General features: G+C 38.6%; 1 protein-coding gene across 1 annotated transcript; it reads right to left on the minus strand.

Moving 5' to 3' along the window:
* Nucleotides 1-17,971: 17,971 nt before the first annotated feature.
* LOC138904467 (uncharacterized) lies at nt 17,972-18,682 on the minus strand. The gene has a single exon (XM_070192965.1). It carries the CDS (start codon nt 18,680-18,682, stop codon nt 17,972-17,974), a length of 711 nt encoding a protein of 236 aa, XP_070049066.1.
* Nucleotides 18,683-18,926: the final 244 nt, after the last annotated feature.

Below are 18,926 nucleotides of genomic sequence, written 5' to 3' on the forward strand. Positions count from 1 at the left end.
CGAAGGGTGATGTCGTGCCATTGAGAGTGTAAATGCACGAAGGATGATGCCATGCCATTTCATTTATATTATCAGGTGAGGATGAGAGTAAAAGCACGAAGGGTGATGTCGTGCCATTATTTTTATATTATCATATATTCATGGCACGAAGAGTGTTTCCGTGCAGGCGAGGACGAGAGACATACATTATATTGTGATATTGTTTTGTTGTGTATACATTCATGCCTTTATCTTGAGATGTTATTGTGCACCTACGTTTTCTATGTGACTTCCAGTCGTGGTTGCTTCTTGTGTGCCTCCCCCTTTATTTCTTTTATTGTTATTGGCATTTCCCCCACCTAATTGATATTGTTATATGTAAGCACTGTGAGAAAGAGATAAATGCACGAAGGGTGTTGCCGTGCCAATTGATTTGATCTACATATATACATTAGGTGAGAATGAGACAAGTGCACAAAGGTATTGTCGTGTCATTTGATGTGATATATTAAATATATTTCTCACACCAGGAAAGTTAAATGAGGTGTCACATGGTGACTTTCACTTGAAAGAATTATATTCGAAAGATATTTATTTGAAAGAGATTTACTTGAAAGAATTATATTGGAAAGAAATTTATTTGAAAGAATTGTATTTGAAAGAGATTTATTTGAAAGAATTACATTTGAAGATATTTATTTGAAGGAATTATATTTGAAAGAGATTTATTTGAAAGAATTATATTTGAAAGATATTTATTTGAAGGGAGTATATTCGAAATATAATTATTGAAAAGTATTATATCCTGAAGATTATTATTTGAAAAGCATATAGGCGAGAGATTTATATTTGAAGGACTTGATTAATTGGTTGTACTTGTACTCATTATTTGTTGAACAATATTAATGGTGTTCTTGTTGCCCTGTTGTGTATATCACTGGTTTATTAGTGTTGCCATCATTGTTATTTGTTTCTTATTATTTTTGTATACTATATTGCACATGTTATTTGACTAGTGAGTGTCTTGATTGTACCTCGTCACTACTCCACTGAGGTTAGTCTTGATACTTACTGGGTACAGACTGTGGTGTACTCATACTACACTTTTGCATATTTTTGTGCAAAGCCAGGTATTGGAGATATTGGACTCGGACAAAGTTAGAGTTTGATCGCAAGGATTCAAGGTAGAGCTGCTTGGTCGTCGCAGTCCCTTGGAGTCTTTCCATTTTATGGTACTGTTAATTATTAATCGAACAGTATTAAGTATTCGATCCTTGAGATCATTTCATGTATTCAGTTAGAGTTCGTGACTCAGTATTACCAGTTTTGGGAGGTTGTATTAAATTATATGTTTTACAAAAAATCGAAATTGGCTTGAATTGTAATTATAATCGGCTTACTTAGTCTTAGAGACTAAGTGCCATCACGACGCCTGTGGTAGGATTTTGGGTCGTGAAAAGTTGATATAAGAGCTCTAGGTTCATAGGTTCTACGAGTCACGAACGAGTTTAGTAGAGTCTTGTGGATCGATACGGAGACGTCTATACTTATCTTTGAGAGGCTGCAGAGCTATTAAGAAACATTTTTACTTCTTTTATTCCTTATCGTGCGGTATTTATTCAGCTTGAAGCATATATCTTATGTTCTTTTGCATCCACTCATGTATGAAATTGCACACTCAGTATCAAATATGCCCCAACGGCTCGTGATACTACAAACGGGTTATATGGGAGCCAGAGTTGCTCAACCATTATTACAACGTATCGTCCAGATCGAGGATGCGGAAGTATTGAGAGATCATTCAGTTTTGCACCTTGGGGTGCAGCAGGTTGTGACATCTGGTTCATAAGTATGATCTTAAGAAGGTTTAATTAATTGCCTATAGAAACAATCGTGGTACGGTCACGAGGTGGATGTAGATCTGAAATAGTTTGTGGTATTAGAGACTATGTAGTTCGTATGGGATTTCTATTTAGCGAAGGGTACATACTAGCAGCCAAGGCACTGGAGGAAGCGAGTTTAACTGTCACGAGGATGACTTGCGCCAAATAAATGGCTTGAGGTGTCTTATGACCGGTGTCCTACGAGTGATGAAGGTTAGTATTGTGAATCATCGGAATGTGTCCTATGGATTCGCGCCAAGTGAGGGGAGTCCCCTATCAATGATCAGATTGCAGGGTCATGTGTTATATCAGTTTTGGCCTGAGATGTATTTATGTAGTATTGAATGGTTCTCCAAAACTTATATATGATTAAGATGTGAGATTTATATGGGATGATGCTGGGACTTGCGGTATTCCCGCGTCCTTAATAATTCTACATTTCAGTACCAGAGGGGTCACAGAAACAATTTCAGAATACTCGGGGTGCTACAGTAAGTTCTTTTAATGCACCACCGGCACGAGGTTCCTATAATGGTTATTCCAGTTATCCGGCACTGACTTAGTATGAGCAGTCAAACCCTGCAGAGGGGATGTTATTAGTGTGATGGTACTAGGCACAAAATGAGAGATTGTCCCAGACTTGGGAGAGCCAAGTTTCATCAGAATATTTAGTCTACAGGCTCTATTCCAGTTACTAGCCCACATGCACAGTCAGATACGGGTGGAGGATAGACGGGTAGAGGGAGCCCTAAAGGGAGAGGCCCAACCCGTTGATATAATTGCTGTGACTTGGCTGAGGCCAATACACCAGATGGTGTCGTACATGCATGATTTAATTTATAATAAAAAGAGCACTATTCTTATTTTGATTCAATTCTGATTATCGAGGTGAGACCTCCTACCATGCTCCATATAGGGTGAGCCTGTGATTTGTACACCACTCACGTGTTTATCCTTGTTGGGAGATTTGATGGTGTTAGCCCGTGTCTATCATGTTGTTTTGCACACTATTGAGGGTTATAAGTCCAAAAGTGACTTTCTGTTACTCACTACAGTGGGTTTTGATGTAACTTCGATATATTGATTATAATTTTATGAATTATATGCTCTACCGGTATAGGGGTTCATTATGTGTTGTAAAACTTATTTACGAAATTTATTAAAAAGAAGAAAGAAAGGGAATGGAAAAATCTCAATTGGCACAATGTGCAAAATACTTGTGATTCGGCGTTGAGGACGAGATTCTCGCATTTTTATATGATGTGAAATATTTAAACTGGCTACAAGCCGCGGTGGAAGTTATATAAGAACGAGGTCCTTGTGGTGAAAAATTTATGAGTTTAAATTCTTATAACAACCCGGCCGGTCGTTTTGAGTATTACAACCCTGTTTCCCCATTTACTGATCAATTTATGCTTTACAGTTTTTTTATAACTTACCGGGTTAGTTGGTGCGGGTCCGAAAGGATTTGGGAGTGAAATGAGACACTTAGTCTCATAATTGAAAATTTAAGTTAGAAAAGTTGATTGAATGTGGACTTATGTGTAAATGACCTCGGATTTGAATTTTGATGATTCCAATAGCTCCGTATGGTGATTTTGGTCTTAGTAGCATGTCTGAATTATTTTTGGAGGTTCGTAGTGAAATTAGGCTTGAAATGGCGAAAGTTGAATTTTTGGGAAGTTTGACCGGAGGGTTGAATTTTTGATATCGAGGTCGGAATCCAATTCTCAAAATTTGAATAGGTCCGTTATGCCATTTTTGACTTGTGTGCAAGATTTGAGGTCAATCGGACGTGATTTGATAGGTTTCGACGTTGTTTGTAGGATTTGGAAATTTCAAAGTTCATTGGGCTTGAATCCGGGTGCAATTTGTGTTTTTGATGTCATTTGATGTGATTTGAGGCTTCGACTAAGTTCATATGATATTTTAGGACTTGTTGGTGTATTTGGTTGAGGTCCCGGGGGCCTCAGGTGAGTTTCGGACGGTTAACGGATCAATTCTTGGAATTGGAATTTTGTTGGAATTTTCTAATGTTTGTATCTGGTTTCCTTATACGCGATCGCATGAACTTGTCCGCGATCGTGTAAGCTTAGCTAGATAGTGGAGGTTTTATTTTATGCGATCGCGTGGGTATATCCGCCATCGCGTAGGGTTAATTGGGGGATGTTGAGTTTTATTCTATGCGATCGCGTGAAGAGGGATGTGATCGCGTAGCTCTGGGATTTTGTGATTCGCGAACGCGTGGCTAAATTTTGGATTTTTTGGAAATATTAGTATTTTGATATGGAAGAAATTCCTATAATTTGTGTTGACTGAATCAAATTAATTATTACTAGATTCGAGCCGTTCCAAAGTTGATACGCGCAGAATGGAATTTCTGGAGCATTGCTTAGCTTGCTCGATATTGGATTCGGCTTGTTCGAGGTAAGTAACATCTCTAATCTTTAAGTTGAGGGTATGAACCCTGATTATACGTATTATGTGAATTGTTTGGAGGTGACGCACATGCTAGGTGACGGGCGTGTGGGCGTGCACCGTGTGAATTGTAACTCTATTACTTCTGTGGTACTATGTAATTACCTGATCTTATCTGTAACCATGAAATCTCTATGTACTAGAGCTATTGAGTTGCAATCCATGTTGGAAACCATGTCTAGGCTACATGCCTATTTTGTTGAGACCCACTGGGGTCATTTCTGCTGTTGAGTTATCTGCTTACATTGCATTTACATACTCAGTCACACGCATTCATATGCATATCATATCTCAGTCTTTGTTACCATTTATTGATACATCACATCATTATTTTTGGGCTGATTCTCATCTTGATTTCTGAGAGCCCGAGAGACTGTATAGATTGATGACTGAGTGAGGCCAATGGCCTAATATTGAGGATATTTATGAGATCGGGTTGCACGCCGCAACATGTTTCATTGATTTATGCCATGATTGGCTTGTTATAGAACTTGGGCTGAAAGAGACCCTTCGAAGTCTGTACACACCCCATGTGAGCACATGTACCTACTGAGTGCGAGTGTCGAGTGCCAAGTGCTAGTGCCGAGTGCGAGTGCCGAGAGATTGAGAGGATTGAGCGACTTTGAGGTTTGAGTGACTGTGAAGATTGAGTGACTGTGAGGACTGAGTGAATTGATACTCTGAGAGTATGCATATGGTTTTATCACTGAGATACTTTGCATTAACATGCACACATGACATACAAGCATAGAGACGTATTTTATTTATGTTGTACGGTATCACGTCATTCATGAATTTCACACATATTGGCATATGGGCATAGTGATGCATTTTCCACTGGCTATCTGGAAAGGAAATGAAAAATCTTATTTATTGTTGAAAGGATTTTTGGGAAAATTACTGTTTTCAAACTTATTCATATTTTTGGCAACTTCAGAAATCATGATTAAGCTGAGTATTTTATCTCTGAGTTACTTCTTTTATTACTTGTTTTACGTTGTTATGGACTATCGTTGGCTATTGGTGTTGGACCCGACCTTTGTTCCAGCTCGTCACTAATTTCAACCTAAGGTTAGGTTTGTTACTTATTGAGTACATAGGGTCGGTTGTACTCATACTACACTTCTGCACCTTGCATGCAGATATTGGATGCTGATGTTGCTGTGATCCACGGGAGCTGGATTTGAATACGTACTTGTGTTCTGGTTGTAGCTACCTCTTGTTCATGGTAGCCATAGATTTATAAAAAAAATCTGTTTATCTACATTTCGAACAGATGATTTATTTATTTCATACCAGCTTGTAAATTCTAATCTTAGAAGCTCGTGATTTGTTCTACCAGTCCTTGGGGAGTGTATTAGATTCAGTTAAATATTAATTGAATCGGATTATTGTTATTGGGCTTACCTAGCGGGTGAGGTTAGGTGCTATCACGGGTAGTTGGATTTTTGGTCGTGACAAATTGGTATCAGAGCTCTAAGTTCATAGGTTCTACAAGTCATGAGCAAGTGTCTAGTAGAGTCTTGCGGATTGGTATGATGACGTCCATACTTATCTTCGAGAGGCTACAGGGCATTTAGGATAATTTCCCATCTTTCTTTCCTGATCGTGCAGAATTGATTCAGTTTGAAACATAACTCTTTGAATTCCTTCCACGCATTCGTGTGCGCATGTGAGCGCTCGGTATCAGTTATACATCTTCGGCTTGTGATTCTATGAACGAGGTTAGAGATATGTATTATGTGTTTTGGTGATGAGCCAGTCTAGAGGACTTGAGGCCAGGTTTAGACCGCATCTTAGGCTCGGTAGCTTCAGTTGTGTGAACTTGTACGTTTGGACTCATATGTCCATTAATGTCCCTATGAATGGAATTTGTGGCTCGATGAACGGTTGAATGGCTATATGATAAGTATGATGTAACTGCAGGATGTGTTAAGACGATTTGAATGTGACGAGAAGTGTTTCCTTGAAATGTAAAGAAAGGGAAATTGGGTGCTTGATTTTCCTTTTGATGTGATGTACAGTCTAGAGTATGAATGTTTTGAAGGATCTTTCACGTTGTTAAATTTTGGGACAAATTAAATTCTCATGTCTTGTTAATGAGTTTGGACTCAGAAAGATTAAGTGATTGCATAATAATTGTGATTGCGAAAGGGTATAACAAGATACCAAATTGAGGCTAAGCAGGTGGGTTATCCCCTGCGGAGTAATCTACATAGGTGTGTTCCTTATAATGTGAGTGGAGAGTTTCTTTTCTGCTAGTGGGGCGTATGTGTTGAGATTTGAGTTTGAATATGGTTGAGAAAGTTGACTTGACTGTCAAGAGAATGAATGCGAGCTTAGCAAATGATTGAGGTATTTTTATGGTTGGCGTTGTATGAACTTAAGAAGAATCTTCGTTGAACTGACTGCGGTATTATGGCAGTAATAGAATATGAGTATTGTTAGCTATCAAGTGTTTTAATCCATGGCTTTGAGCCAAGTAGGGGGAGCCTGCTATTGACAATTCAATTCATGGTTATATATTAAATTTTAGTTTTGTTCTGAGGCATACTTGTGGATTAGTTATGACTTATAGAGGTTGAGATCGAGGATGACTCGAGTACTGAAATTCCTAAATATGGGTTATATTGCGCTTTATGAGTACATGAAAATCATGGGATGAGTGAATTGTTATTTGTGAATGATGTAGTGCGCACGGAGTATGAATTTGATCAGTGGTGTTAAGGCAGGGTTACCTCTTTGAGTGTTGCTGTGCTAATGGGGCACGTGTCTTTCAGCCCGTTTAGGTGGTGCAATTTAGATTTGAGCAAAGTGGGTGACTCCCGAGAAGGTTCTAATGGGTTCGAGATTTATATATAGAAATTGATAATTTTTTCGGATTTGTGTATGGATAAAATCTGAGATTTACATTTAATGGTGTCGGACTTGCGGTAATTTTGTATTACTATGGATTCTACATTCCAGTATAAGAAAGGTAAAAGAACAATTTTAAATTCACATAAGGTATTTTCAGAGTGGGCGTTTAGGTTGTGGTACTTATGGGGGTGCTTAAGAAGAATACAATGGCTTATAGGCCTTAGGGTGGTGTGGTTTTATGTCAGGGTGTCTTATAGTGAGCTTTGGGTAAGGATCGTAGTGTTCTGACAAGGAGAAATATCAACTTGAGGGTAATTCAGAAGAAACTCGAAGAAAATAGAACAACTGGGTAGTAGGCTAGACCAGTATAGTAATGATATGCTCGGTTCTTTTGGGTGATTATGATATGGTGAGGCTCTACAAATATTTTGGTGGCAATATTCTTGGGTTTGATGACATGCGTGACTTGGTCGAGTTAGAGGAATTCAGTTCTGATAGCTTGGTTATGTGCAAATGGGTTTCAAAGTGTTCTTGATGGTTTCTACCATGGTTTGAAAAGGATATTTTCTATCGGTGTGGGGAACGTGTTGTGTATTGTGATTTTCTCCTAGAAGGAAGCAAGAGGAAGGATTCTAACTGACCGGGTATGTAATTTGCTAGTGACTTAGAGTGTTAATGAGGTTCTTGTATTTTCATGTAATGTCTTAATAGAGGCGGTGCGTGGAGGGAGACTGAGATTTGCATGTGCAAGTATACGATTCAGTTTTGAAGGGATGGTCATGAATTCTTAGACAATATGGGCGGTTCCAAATGACTAGATGAATATTATTACTACTTGGTATTGCATGAGAAGGGCACGCATTTCAGAAAGGGCATTGTGTTTTGACTTATGGGTGTTCATCGGTATTGCAGTACTCACATGGTTAATAGACTGCTAATATTCAAATTATTGCTATGTGGCACGGAAGAATTATGGAAGTATCCCTATTGGGATGATCATGCATGAAGGATGTGATAGTCATTCGAGTGCTGGAGTTGTGATCAGTTAAGGTGGTTTATGTGTTCTACAAATTTGGGGGACTTGGAGTTCTTAGAAGTTAATTATTTCAGGGTTGCGGCCTGTTTGAGGTGAGTATTTTATTTAAACTCAGTGGAGGCACTAATTGCGTTAATTATTTGTGATAGTTGCGTGCTACGAGTGCGTGTATATGTGAGGTTTGATCCATGTGCGGGTATCGGGGCAAGTATTCATACTCGGAAGAATGCTTAGGCAAAGATATGCCTAGAGTTGACTGTTAAGCGTAAAGTTATAACGTTTCTCGTATTCGTACCTTTGCCGAGAACTATCTAGGCTACACTTGAGGTTACAAAGAGGCTAATTCCCTGAATAAATTGGGTAGTAACTATTTCTGCGTTAACTTGCCAATTTGAGCAGTGATAGCACACTTTTCACCTGCCTACTCTATGACGTGTTATTTATACCAGTCCAGGAGCATGAGAATAATAATTAGTTTATCATATATATGTGTACTTATTTGATTGCTCATGTATGATATGCTTGGACTGGAGGCATGTGACCATGCAAGGCGGATTATATTATTGGCACGTGAGTGGTCATTGCGGATCCATGTACTGATATTATTGGCACGTAAGTTATCAGTGCGAGTCCAGATATTGATACTATAGCAGTGAGTTGTCCGCGCGAGTGATGTTAATGTGAGCTCTAGAATAGCTGGTTACCATTGTTAGATTCGTGTGTCTTGGTTCTACTATATATGATGAGCTTATAGCATTGCAGTTATGGTGGTGCTTGTTGAACTTGCAATACGGTTCTCTTCTTTGAGACATTTTCTATTTTTGGGTACACGGATTGCGCAATTATGGCTTGAGTTATATTGGTGTGGCATGTCTGTGGGATAGTTGTGTTTAATAATATATAATCATTGGACCTAGAATGGGTACTATCAGGTTTGATTACGGTATATTTGGGAGGGTGACACTGAAAGTCGGCTTAGGAAGTGATTATGGTTCTAGTTGGGGCGAGAGAGCTCCATGACTTGTTGATCTGATAAAGGGTTATGAGATTCCGCGTGTGTCTTTCATTTTCAGCAGTGTACGAAGGTTTTGGAATGAGGTTTTGTTTGATATGGGGGTTAATACCAGTACCAGATTGGTTTGAGTAGTTACTATAATCGGGAATGGTGTTGCGAGCATGTGAGTTGTGTAGTATGTTACGTGATTATATTTGGGGTTATGGTTATGGCTTGATACAACTTGTTCAGACTTATACAATGTGTAGATGTGAGATTTGTGTCTTGAAAAGAATTCTGGATGTTGGAAATTTGGGTTCTAAGTTTATGGGCTAAGGTTGAATTAATAATCCTCAATTATGTTGTGTTGTTAGGCCTATGTGGAATAGGGTGGTGTGGGATCATCCCCGGGTACGTGCATGGTAAGGTGGAACAGTGATTTAAAGGATTAGGAACAACTCTTGGCATGTTCGAGGACGAACGTATGTTTAAGTGGGGGAGAATGTAACGACCCGGCCGGTCGTTTTGAGTATTACAATCATGTTTTCCCATTTACTGCTCAATTTATGCTTTACAATTGTTTTATGACTTACCGGGTTAGTTGGTGCGGGTCCGGAAGGATTTCAGAGTGAAATGAGATACTTAGTCTCATAATTGAAAATTTAAGTTAGAAAAGTTGACCGAATGTGGACTTATGTGTAAACGACCTCGGATTTGAATTTTGATGATTCCAACAGCTCTGTATGGTGATTTTGGTCTTAGGAGCGTGTCCAAATATTTTTTTGGAGGTTCGTAGTGGAATTAGGCTTGAAATGGCGAAAGTTGAATTTTTGGAAAGTTTGACCGGGGGTTGACTTTTTGATATCGAGGTCAGAATCCAATTCTGGAAATTTGAATAGGTCTGTTATGTCATTTTTGACTTGTGTGCAAAATTTGAGGTCAATCGGACATGATTTGATAGGTTTCGACGTTGTTTGTAGGATTTGGAAATTTCAAAGTTCATTGGCTTGAATCCGTGTGTAATTTGTGTTTCTGATGTTATTTGATGTGATTTGAGGCTTCGATTAAGTTCGTATGATGTTTTAGGACTTGTTGGTATATTTGGTTGAGGTCCCGGGGGCCTCGGGTGAGTTTCGGACGGTTAACGGATCCATTCTTGGAATTGGAATTTTGCTGGAATTTTCTAATGTCTGTATCTGGTTTCCTTATACGCGATCGCATGAACTTGTCCGCGATCGCGTAAGCTTAGATAGATAGTGGAGGTTTTTTTCTATGCGATCGCGTGGGTATATCCGCGATCGCGTAGGGTTAATTGGGGGCTGTTGAGTTTTATTCTCTGCGATCGCGTGAAGAGGGATGCGATCGCGTAGCTCTGGAATTTTGTGATTCGCGAACGCGTGGCTAAGGTTGTGTTCGCGTAGAAGAAATGGAGCGGAAGTGGAGGTCACGCTTTTTTGCTTCGCGATCGCGTGGACGAGTCCGCGATCACGTAGGTCTGTGAAGTTAGGCATCGCGATCGCGTGGTCAGGGGCAAACTGTACTTCGCAATCGCGTGAGATTGTCCGCGATCGCGTAGAGCAAATGAATTGGTAGAGAGTTTAAGTTCTGAAAATGGGACTTCCATTTTTATAGATTTGGAGCTCGGGAAGAGGCGGTTTTTGGGAGAGTTTCAAGGAAAATAAGAGGGTAAGTGTTCTTAACTCAATATTGGTCAAATTACATGAATCCATGGTTATTTTTAAAACTGGTCAGGGGCAAACTGTACTTCGCAATCGCGTGAGATTGTCCGCGATCGCGTAGAGCAAATGAATTGTTAGAGAGTTTAAGTTCTGAAAACGGGACTTCCATTTTTACAGATTTGGAGCTCGGGAAGAGGCGGTTTTTGGGAGAGTTTCAAGGAAAATAAGAGGGTAAATGTTCTTAACTCAATATTGGTCAAATTACATGAATCCATGGTTATTTTTAACATTTAATTGGTGAATTGAGTTGGAAAATTGTGCAAACCCTCATGGTTTAATTTAAAATTTTGAGGGTTGAATTGATGTCGAATTTGAGTAAAATTTGTATGGTTGGACTCGTGGTTGAATGGGCGTTCATATTTTACAACTTTTGTCGGGTTCCGAGACGTGGGCCCCACGGGAGATTTTTAAGTGTATTTTTGGATTTTGTGGAAAAATTAGTATTTTGACATGGAGTAAATTCCTATAATTTGTGTTGACTGAATCAAATTAATTGTGACTAGATTCGAGCCATTCAGAAGTTGATATGCGCAGAATGGAATTTCTGGAGCATTGTTTATCTTACTCGACATTGGATTCGGCTTGTTCGAGGTAAGTAACATCTCTAATATTGGAGCTGAGGGTATGAACCCTGATTATACGTGTTATGTGAATTGTTTGGAGGTGACGCACATGTTAGGTGATGGGCGTGTGGGCGTGCACCGTGTCAATTATAACTCTATTACTTATGCGGTACTATGTAATTACCTGATCTTATCTATAACCATGAAATCTCTACGTACTAGAGTTATTGAGCTGCGATCCATGTTAGAAACCATGTCTAGGCTACATGCCTATTCTGTTGAGACCCACTGGGCTCATTTCTGATGTTGAGTTATCTGCTTACATTGCATTTACATACTCAGTCATACGCACTCATATGCATATCATATCTTAGTCTCTATTACCATTTATTGATACATCACATCATTATTTTTGGGCCGATTCTCATCATGATTTCTAAGAGCCCGAGAGACTGGAGAGATTGATGACTGAGTGAGGCCGATGGCCTAATTGTGAGGATATTTATGGGATCGGGCTGCACGCCACAGCATGTTTCATTGATTTATGCCATGATTGGCTTGTTATAGTGCTTGGGCTGAAGGAACCTCTCCGGAGTATGTACATACCCCCCAGTGAGTGCAGGTACCTACTGAGTGCCGAGTGCGATTGCCGAGTGCCGAGTGAGAGTGCCAAGCGATTGAGAGGATTGAGCGACTGTGAGGTCTGAGTGACTGGGAGGACTGAGTGACTGTGAGGACTGGGTTAATTGATACTCTGAGAGTATGCATCTGGTTTTATCATTGAGATATTTCGCATTACCATGAACACATGATATACAAGCATAGAGATGTATTTTTCCCATGCTGTACGGTATCACATCATTCATGACTTCCACACATATTGGCATATGGTCATAGTGATGCATTTTTCACTGGCTATCTAGAAAGGAAATGAAACATATTATTTATTGTTGAAAGAATTTTTGGGAAAATTACTGTTTTCAAACTTACTCATATTTTTGGCAACTTCGGTAAACAGCTTGAGTTTTCATTGATAAACTTGAAAGGTAGAACTATTTTCAGAAATCATGATTATGTTGAGCATTTTATCTCTGAGTTACTTCTTTTATTAATTTCTTTACGTTGTTATGGACTGTCGTTGGCTATTGGTGTTGGACACGGCCTTTGTTCTATCTCGTCACTACTTTCAACCTAAGGTTAGGTTTGTTACTTATTGAGTACATGGGGTCGGTTGTACTTATACTACACTTCTGCACCTTGTGTGCAGATATTGGATGTTGATGTTACTGTGATCTACGAGAGCTGGATTTGAATACGTACTTGCGTTCTGGTTGTAGCTGCCTCTTGTTCATGGTAGCTGTAGATTTATAAAAAAAATATTGTTTATATACATTTCGAACAAATGATGTATTTATTTCATACCAGCTTATAAATTCTAATCTTAGAAGCTCATGATTTGTACTACCAGTCCTTGGGGAGTGAATTAGAGTCAGTTAAATATTAATTGAATCGAATTATTATTATTGGGCTTACCTAGTGAGTGAGGTTAGGTGCCATCACTGGTAGTTAGATTTTGGGTCATGACAATTTTCCCTTTATGAAATTAAATTTGTACTATAGTACTTATAGGTAGTCATGCCTGTTAGGCTTAATTTAAAATTTTTATATGAATTTCTCTATGCATAATTTGCCAAATTCGTGTTGTAATTATTGAGTTTTAACCTACGAGGTGAGTGCCTAGGTGGCGTTAAATGTGATTCGTTAACTCGGGTAAATAATTATGAGGTCTTCATGCCTCGTGTCTCGTTATTAGTAAGGTGAAGGTTTGAAATGAGATTTTTGTTAACATGAGGTTAATTGACGATGTTGTAATTGATTATGAACAACTATTATGACTAGAGATGTGTTTAGGGGCATACGTATAATGTGTGTGTAGGCATGAAATTGCTACAGCCGGTTGAGACTAATACAATGTATTAATATGAAAATCAGGCCTTTTTGAAATTTATTGGAGTGTAGGAAATTGTCTTCAAAGTTTAAAATGAGGATAAAAGAAATAATCTCAACTGAGGTAGTGTTGTCGGATCCATGTTACATTTGCGGTGAAGTAGAATCACTCGCGGGTATGTGTGTAATAATACACTCAGTGGTGTGGTTTTATGCTAGGATCTCTTGTGGTGAGCTTTGGGTAAAGATTGTGGTGTTCTGGCAAGGAGAAGTGTCAATTTGAGGGTAATTCGGAAGGAACTCGGAGAAATAGGACAGCTTAGTAGTAGGTTGGATCAGCACGGTAATGGATACGATCGATTCTTTGGGTATTTATGACATGGTGAGTCTCTACAGGTATTTTGTGGCAATACTCTTGGGTTTGGAGACCTGCATGGCTTGGTGGAGTTAGAGAGATTCAGTTCTGATGGTTTGGTTATGTGCAAATGGGTTTCAGAGAGTTCTCGATGGTTTATACCACGGTTTGAGATGGATATTTCCTACCGGCGTGAGGAGCATGTTGCGTATTGTGATATTTTCCTGGATATGATCAAGTGGCAGGTTTCTGACGGTCCGGGTATGTATTCTGCTTGTGACTCAAAGTTGATTATATGATTCTCGTACTTTCCATATGATGGCATGATAGATGCGGTGTGTTGTGTGGGATTGAGATTTGCATGTGCAAGGTCACAATTCAGTTTTAAAGGGAAGGTCATGAATTCTTAGACAACATGGACGATTTCATATGACTAGATGAATGTTATTACCACTTGGTATTGCCTGAGAAGGTGAACATTTCAGAAGGCGCACTGTGTTCTGACTTTGGATACTTCATTGGTGTTGCGGTACTCATCTGGTTGATCGACTGCTGATATTCAGATTTTTTCTATGTGGCATAGAAGGATTATAGAAGTATTTTTCGTGGGGATGATTATGTATGATAGAAGTGTTAGTCATTCGAGTGGTGGAGTTGGAATCGACTATGGTGATTTAGGTGTTCTATGGATTTGGAGAATGGGAGTTCTCAGAAGCAGATTGTTTCGGGGTTGCGGACTGTGAAGATGTGGCCAACGTTAGCTAGATAGTAGTACGTGTTATAGTTAGTTCATTGTGGACTTTTGGAGGGCCATTTATCCATTTGGGGATGACCAGAGTTGGTTTGGGGTCCCATTAGTAGGCCCAATGAGGATGTGTATTCTACACCGGATCGAATTTGTTGACTCAGAATTGTTAGTATTAAGGGGTGTGTCATTCGGTTAGAGTTGAGCGTGTTTGTGTTCTGAGATGTTCTATGTGTTACTCTTCTATACTACGAGGGATATTGACTTATTGGTTATATGCATACGCGAATGCGGTTCTGTTTGGGCCTTGTAGAGAATTCGAGCGAAATGGTTATTGGAGTGTTGAATGATTGATTGCGCCTTGGTTATGGTCTTTTCGGGCAGTGGTATATTGTGTTACTCGCTTCTCCATGGTTATGGTCATTAACTTTGTGTACGTAATATCGAATTGCATGTGGTTGTTGATTTTGAAAACTGTGGCTTGAGGTATTTCATACGAACAGTGTTTGGATGGGGTCATGCGTTGCAGCGCAGTTATGCCGGGAAATTTGACGAGCTTAAAACACAATACAAAATTATGCTCGCTAGTCGAATATAGTATAATATAATATCGTATCCACAAAAATTGGAGTTAAACAGTATTATTCTAGTTTGTAGCTAGATTGCTATCCAAGATGATCAACAGTTGAGAATTATGTGACTTAAAACTAAAATTAACTAAGAATCTAGAGCTAATTGACTAATGACAATCGAACAAAAGTAAGCAAGGAAGATATCAATGGGGAAAATAGGGGTTGATTGGATAGGTTCAAGATAAATGTCAGGAATTTAACTCTAGTTAATTCACTTCTAATGTTCAAGTGAGTCTCTCGAATTCACTCAATTATTAGTTCAAACGTTTAGTAGAAACTCCTTTCTCGATTAAGTCTCAACCTCACAATATGAACCAATTTAAGCTCGGTAAAGATATGCAACTAGGTTTATCCTCCTAACTAGGTTTAATCAATGATTGGTCTTTAGGAGAACCTCTTCCGATTATCCTCCTAACTAGGTTTAATCAATGATTCAACTAGGCTCTTTCGATTACTAAGAAGAATTAATGAACTCAACCCACAAGATAATGCAAAGATATCAAAAGTTATGCCTCTCGATTACATGAACATGTGAATATAGATGCAATAATTAAAACATCCAAAATGATTCAATGCATAAAAACTAAAGTTAATATCCATAAATAATTATCAATACACAAAATCCATTAATCCCTAAAGAGAACTACTCTATATATATGGAGTAATTAATCACAAATATAAAGAAAAACATAAAACAATCCAAACTCTTGTCTTGAGTGAGGATTGAATGATGAATCCCTTGTGCTTTCACTTCTCCACCTCCTTCTTAGCCTCCTTAGGTCTTAGATGTGTCAAAAGTCCCAAAAATAATGTTTTTCCATGTATATATACCAAGTAGGGTCGGGCCCAGACGAAAACATATTTTCCTACACGAATTAGGACAATTACTCTGTAAAATTTGTATAGGAGTTCCTCATGGGGCGACGCGCCAGGCGGGGCAGCAGTGGGAAACTTCAGAGAGCTTGCACTTTGGCAGGAGCAGGAATTTGCACTAGTGATTAAAGCTCAAACTCAATTAAAGTGCAACAAGCGACTAAAACACGAGATTATAACCTACCATCAACACCCCACACTTAAACCATTGCTCGTCCTCGAGCAATCAAACTATACTTTATAAAGACACGACCTTTTTATACAACTCTCCTAACTCATCATGCCAAGCATATTGAAAATAAACTAAGCACAATAGTGTAACATCATAGCCTCGAGATATGACTCAAAAGCACCATGTATTTTTCATAACCTGCTCACTTACTCTAACATAGAGGTCAACGACATTACCTTCCTTCGTGAATCATGTTCCCTCACACAACATTAGAGAGTAGTTCCGCACACAATCAAATTTAAGAACAAATTGGAACTCAAGATAGAAAGAATTCACTCACTCTCAAAAATAACATTCATATGCTACAAAAGATGAACCATAGGCTTTCCCGTAGTATACTACTCTACTAATCGAGCTCATTCATTCAAAGATGAAGTAGGACTTCATTTGGTTGTAATGTAGGTTGCGGTTGGGGTTGGAAATGTTTAGATATAAGAGTGACTACACCTCCCTAAGCACTTTAATACATACATTTCATTCAAAACCCCACACTTATGTCAAACCAAAACTCCACCTTCACATCAATACACACTAACTCCCTACTTCTTTAAGCACAATTGCATCAAAATTTACCACTATCATGGAATATTTTTCACAACAATACAATTATTTTTTTCTTTCTTTTTCAATTCAAGTGGCTCTTACTTTTTCAAAACAGTGCACATTTTTTTCTTATTTCATTAGTTCCACTCAAAAGCCAACCCACTACCCCACACTTTAACTTTTATAAAATTCATAAAAAATTCAAGTGCTCATAAGAGGTCAAGGTTCAAATAGATGGTCAATTAGAACAAATGGGTAAGGTTCGTAATGTGGTTGCCAAAGAAATAGAATTACAAGCTCAAAGGGTTAACTAAGATACATAACAATTAGGGTGTAAAAGCATATAACTAGCTCAACAAAGAAATGCCTATATCACTTCCCAGACGGAACAAAACTGCTATTTCGCGTTGCAAACATACTGGGCAAGTTCTAGACATCAAATGCAATGCACAGAATACACTAAAACCTTACACACACATGGCATATAACTCACTCAAGATTCGATCATCAAGACACTCTAGTCAAAACAGTCAAGCAAGGTTAAGATCGTGCAGTTTAAGGTGCTAATGCAAGACTCAAAAACTGAGCCTAAGCGTCACAACTAAAGTACTCATTATTCTCAAGATATAATAGAGTTAAGAGATATTGCTTTCAATTCAAAACATAGGACACGATTTCCTACTATTCTACAAAACAAAAACTAACTACACCCGGTTCAAACAAAACCCTTGGAAAAGAACCGCGACACAAAGAAAAACCAAGGGCAAATTATTACACTAACTACAAAAGAAAATCTTTTTTGTCTTTTCCTTTCGACTTTAATACCTCAAGAAACTCATCGAATGATATCTATCATTGGGAAAAGTTGAAACTTTTAAAAAATTTATGGTTTTTTTTTTACTATCTCTACTACTCAAACTAACAAAAGAAAACTAAAACTAATATACATACATACATACAAACAACATATCCCCAACCCTATTCTTTAATTTGTGGCATGTCCCCATGACACACAATTAAAAAATAAAAGGTAGAGAAAACTTCCCTGAATCTCTAGTCGGGGTTTGAGTCAAAGTCGGGCTCCATTCTTCGTGCTCGAACTAGTGCACACATTCATACAGACAGCTTCTTCTCAGCCTTCTTGGGGTACACACCACACTTATCTTTCTCACTCGCTGCTGCCTTCTCTTTTGAACCCTTCACCTTCCACTCAACACTTGCAGCTGGCTTCTCCTTTATCACCCCTATCTCTACATTCATCTCAAACGTCACAATCTCTTCGCCCACTATAAGCATGGGTTTTCTCTCGTGTATGTCTAAGATTGCTCTGCCTGTTGCTAAGAATGGTCTTCCTAAGATGAGAGGGACCTCCTTATTCTCCTCCATATTCACTACTATAAAGTCTACAGGAAATACAAACTTATCTACCCACACAAAAACATCTTCCACTATCCCCTCGGGTATCAGAGGTGTTTGGCCAGCCAGCTGCAAAGATATTGGTACCGACCTTATCTCTTCAATCTCACTCTCTAGATTCTTGTAAATAGACAAAGGCATTAGATTAATTGAGGCACCAGAATCACATAAAGACTTATCAAATTTAATAGTGCCTAAAGAGCAAAGTATAGTAAAACTCCCTAGATCTCCACACTTTTGTGGGAGTTTGTTCTGCAAGATTGCACTACAATGCTCTATAAGCTTGACTACTGATGTTTCTTCTATCTTTCTCTTCTTTGTCAGGATTTCCTTCAAAAAATTTGCATAAGCTGGCATTTGGGAGAGCACCTCTGTGAATGGCAAATTTACATGAACTTGTTTCAGCATATCCAGAAATCTCTCAAATTGCTTGTCCAGTTTCTACCTATAAAGCTTTTGGGGAAAAGGTAAAGCAGGCATGTGCTTGCTCTCTTCAGATTCATCCCTTCTTGAATTCTCTTCCTTCTTCTTTTTCTCAGTTCCCTTCTTGCCTTTCTTCTTCTTATCAACTTCATTTTTTAGCTGCTCCCTACTTTTTTTTTAAGGTACCACCTCTTTTTGGATAGGGGTGGGCTCTTTCACTACTTGTCCA

Source organism: Nicotiana tomentosiformis, chromosome 2 (assembly GCF_000390325.3).
Source record: "Nicotiana tomentosiformis chromosome 2, ASM39032v3, whole genome shotgun sequence".
In the NCBI taxonomy this organism is placed as follows: Eukaryota; Viridiplantae; Streptophyta; class Magnoliopsida; order Solanales; family Solanaceae; genus Nicotiana; species Nicotiana tomentosiformis.

Excerpts from the sequence above, each read along its gene's own strand:
- LOC138904467 (XM_070192965.1), bottom strand. The coding sequence starts at position 18,682 with ATGCTGAAACAAGTTCATGTAAATTTGCCATTCACAGAGGTGCTCTCC.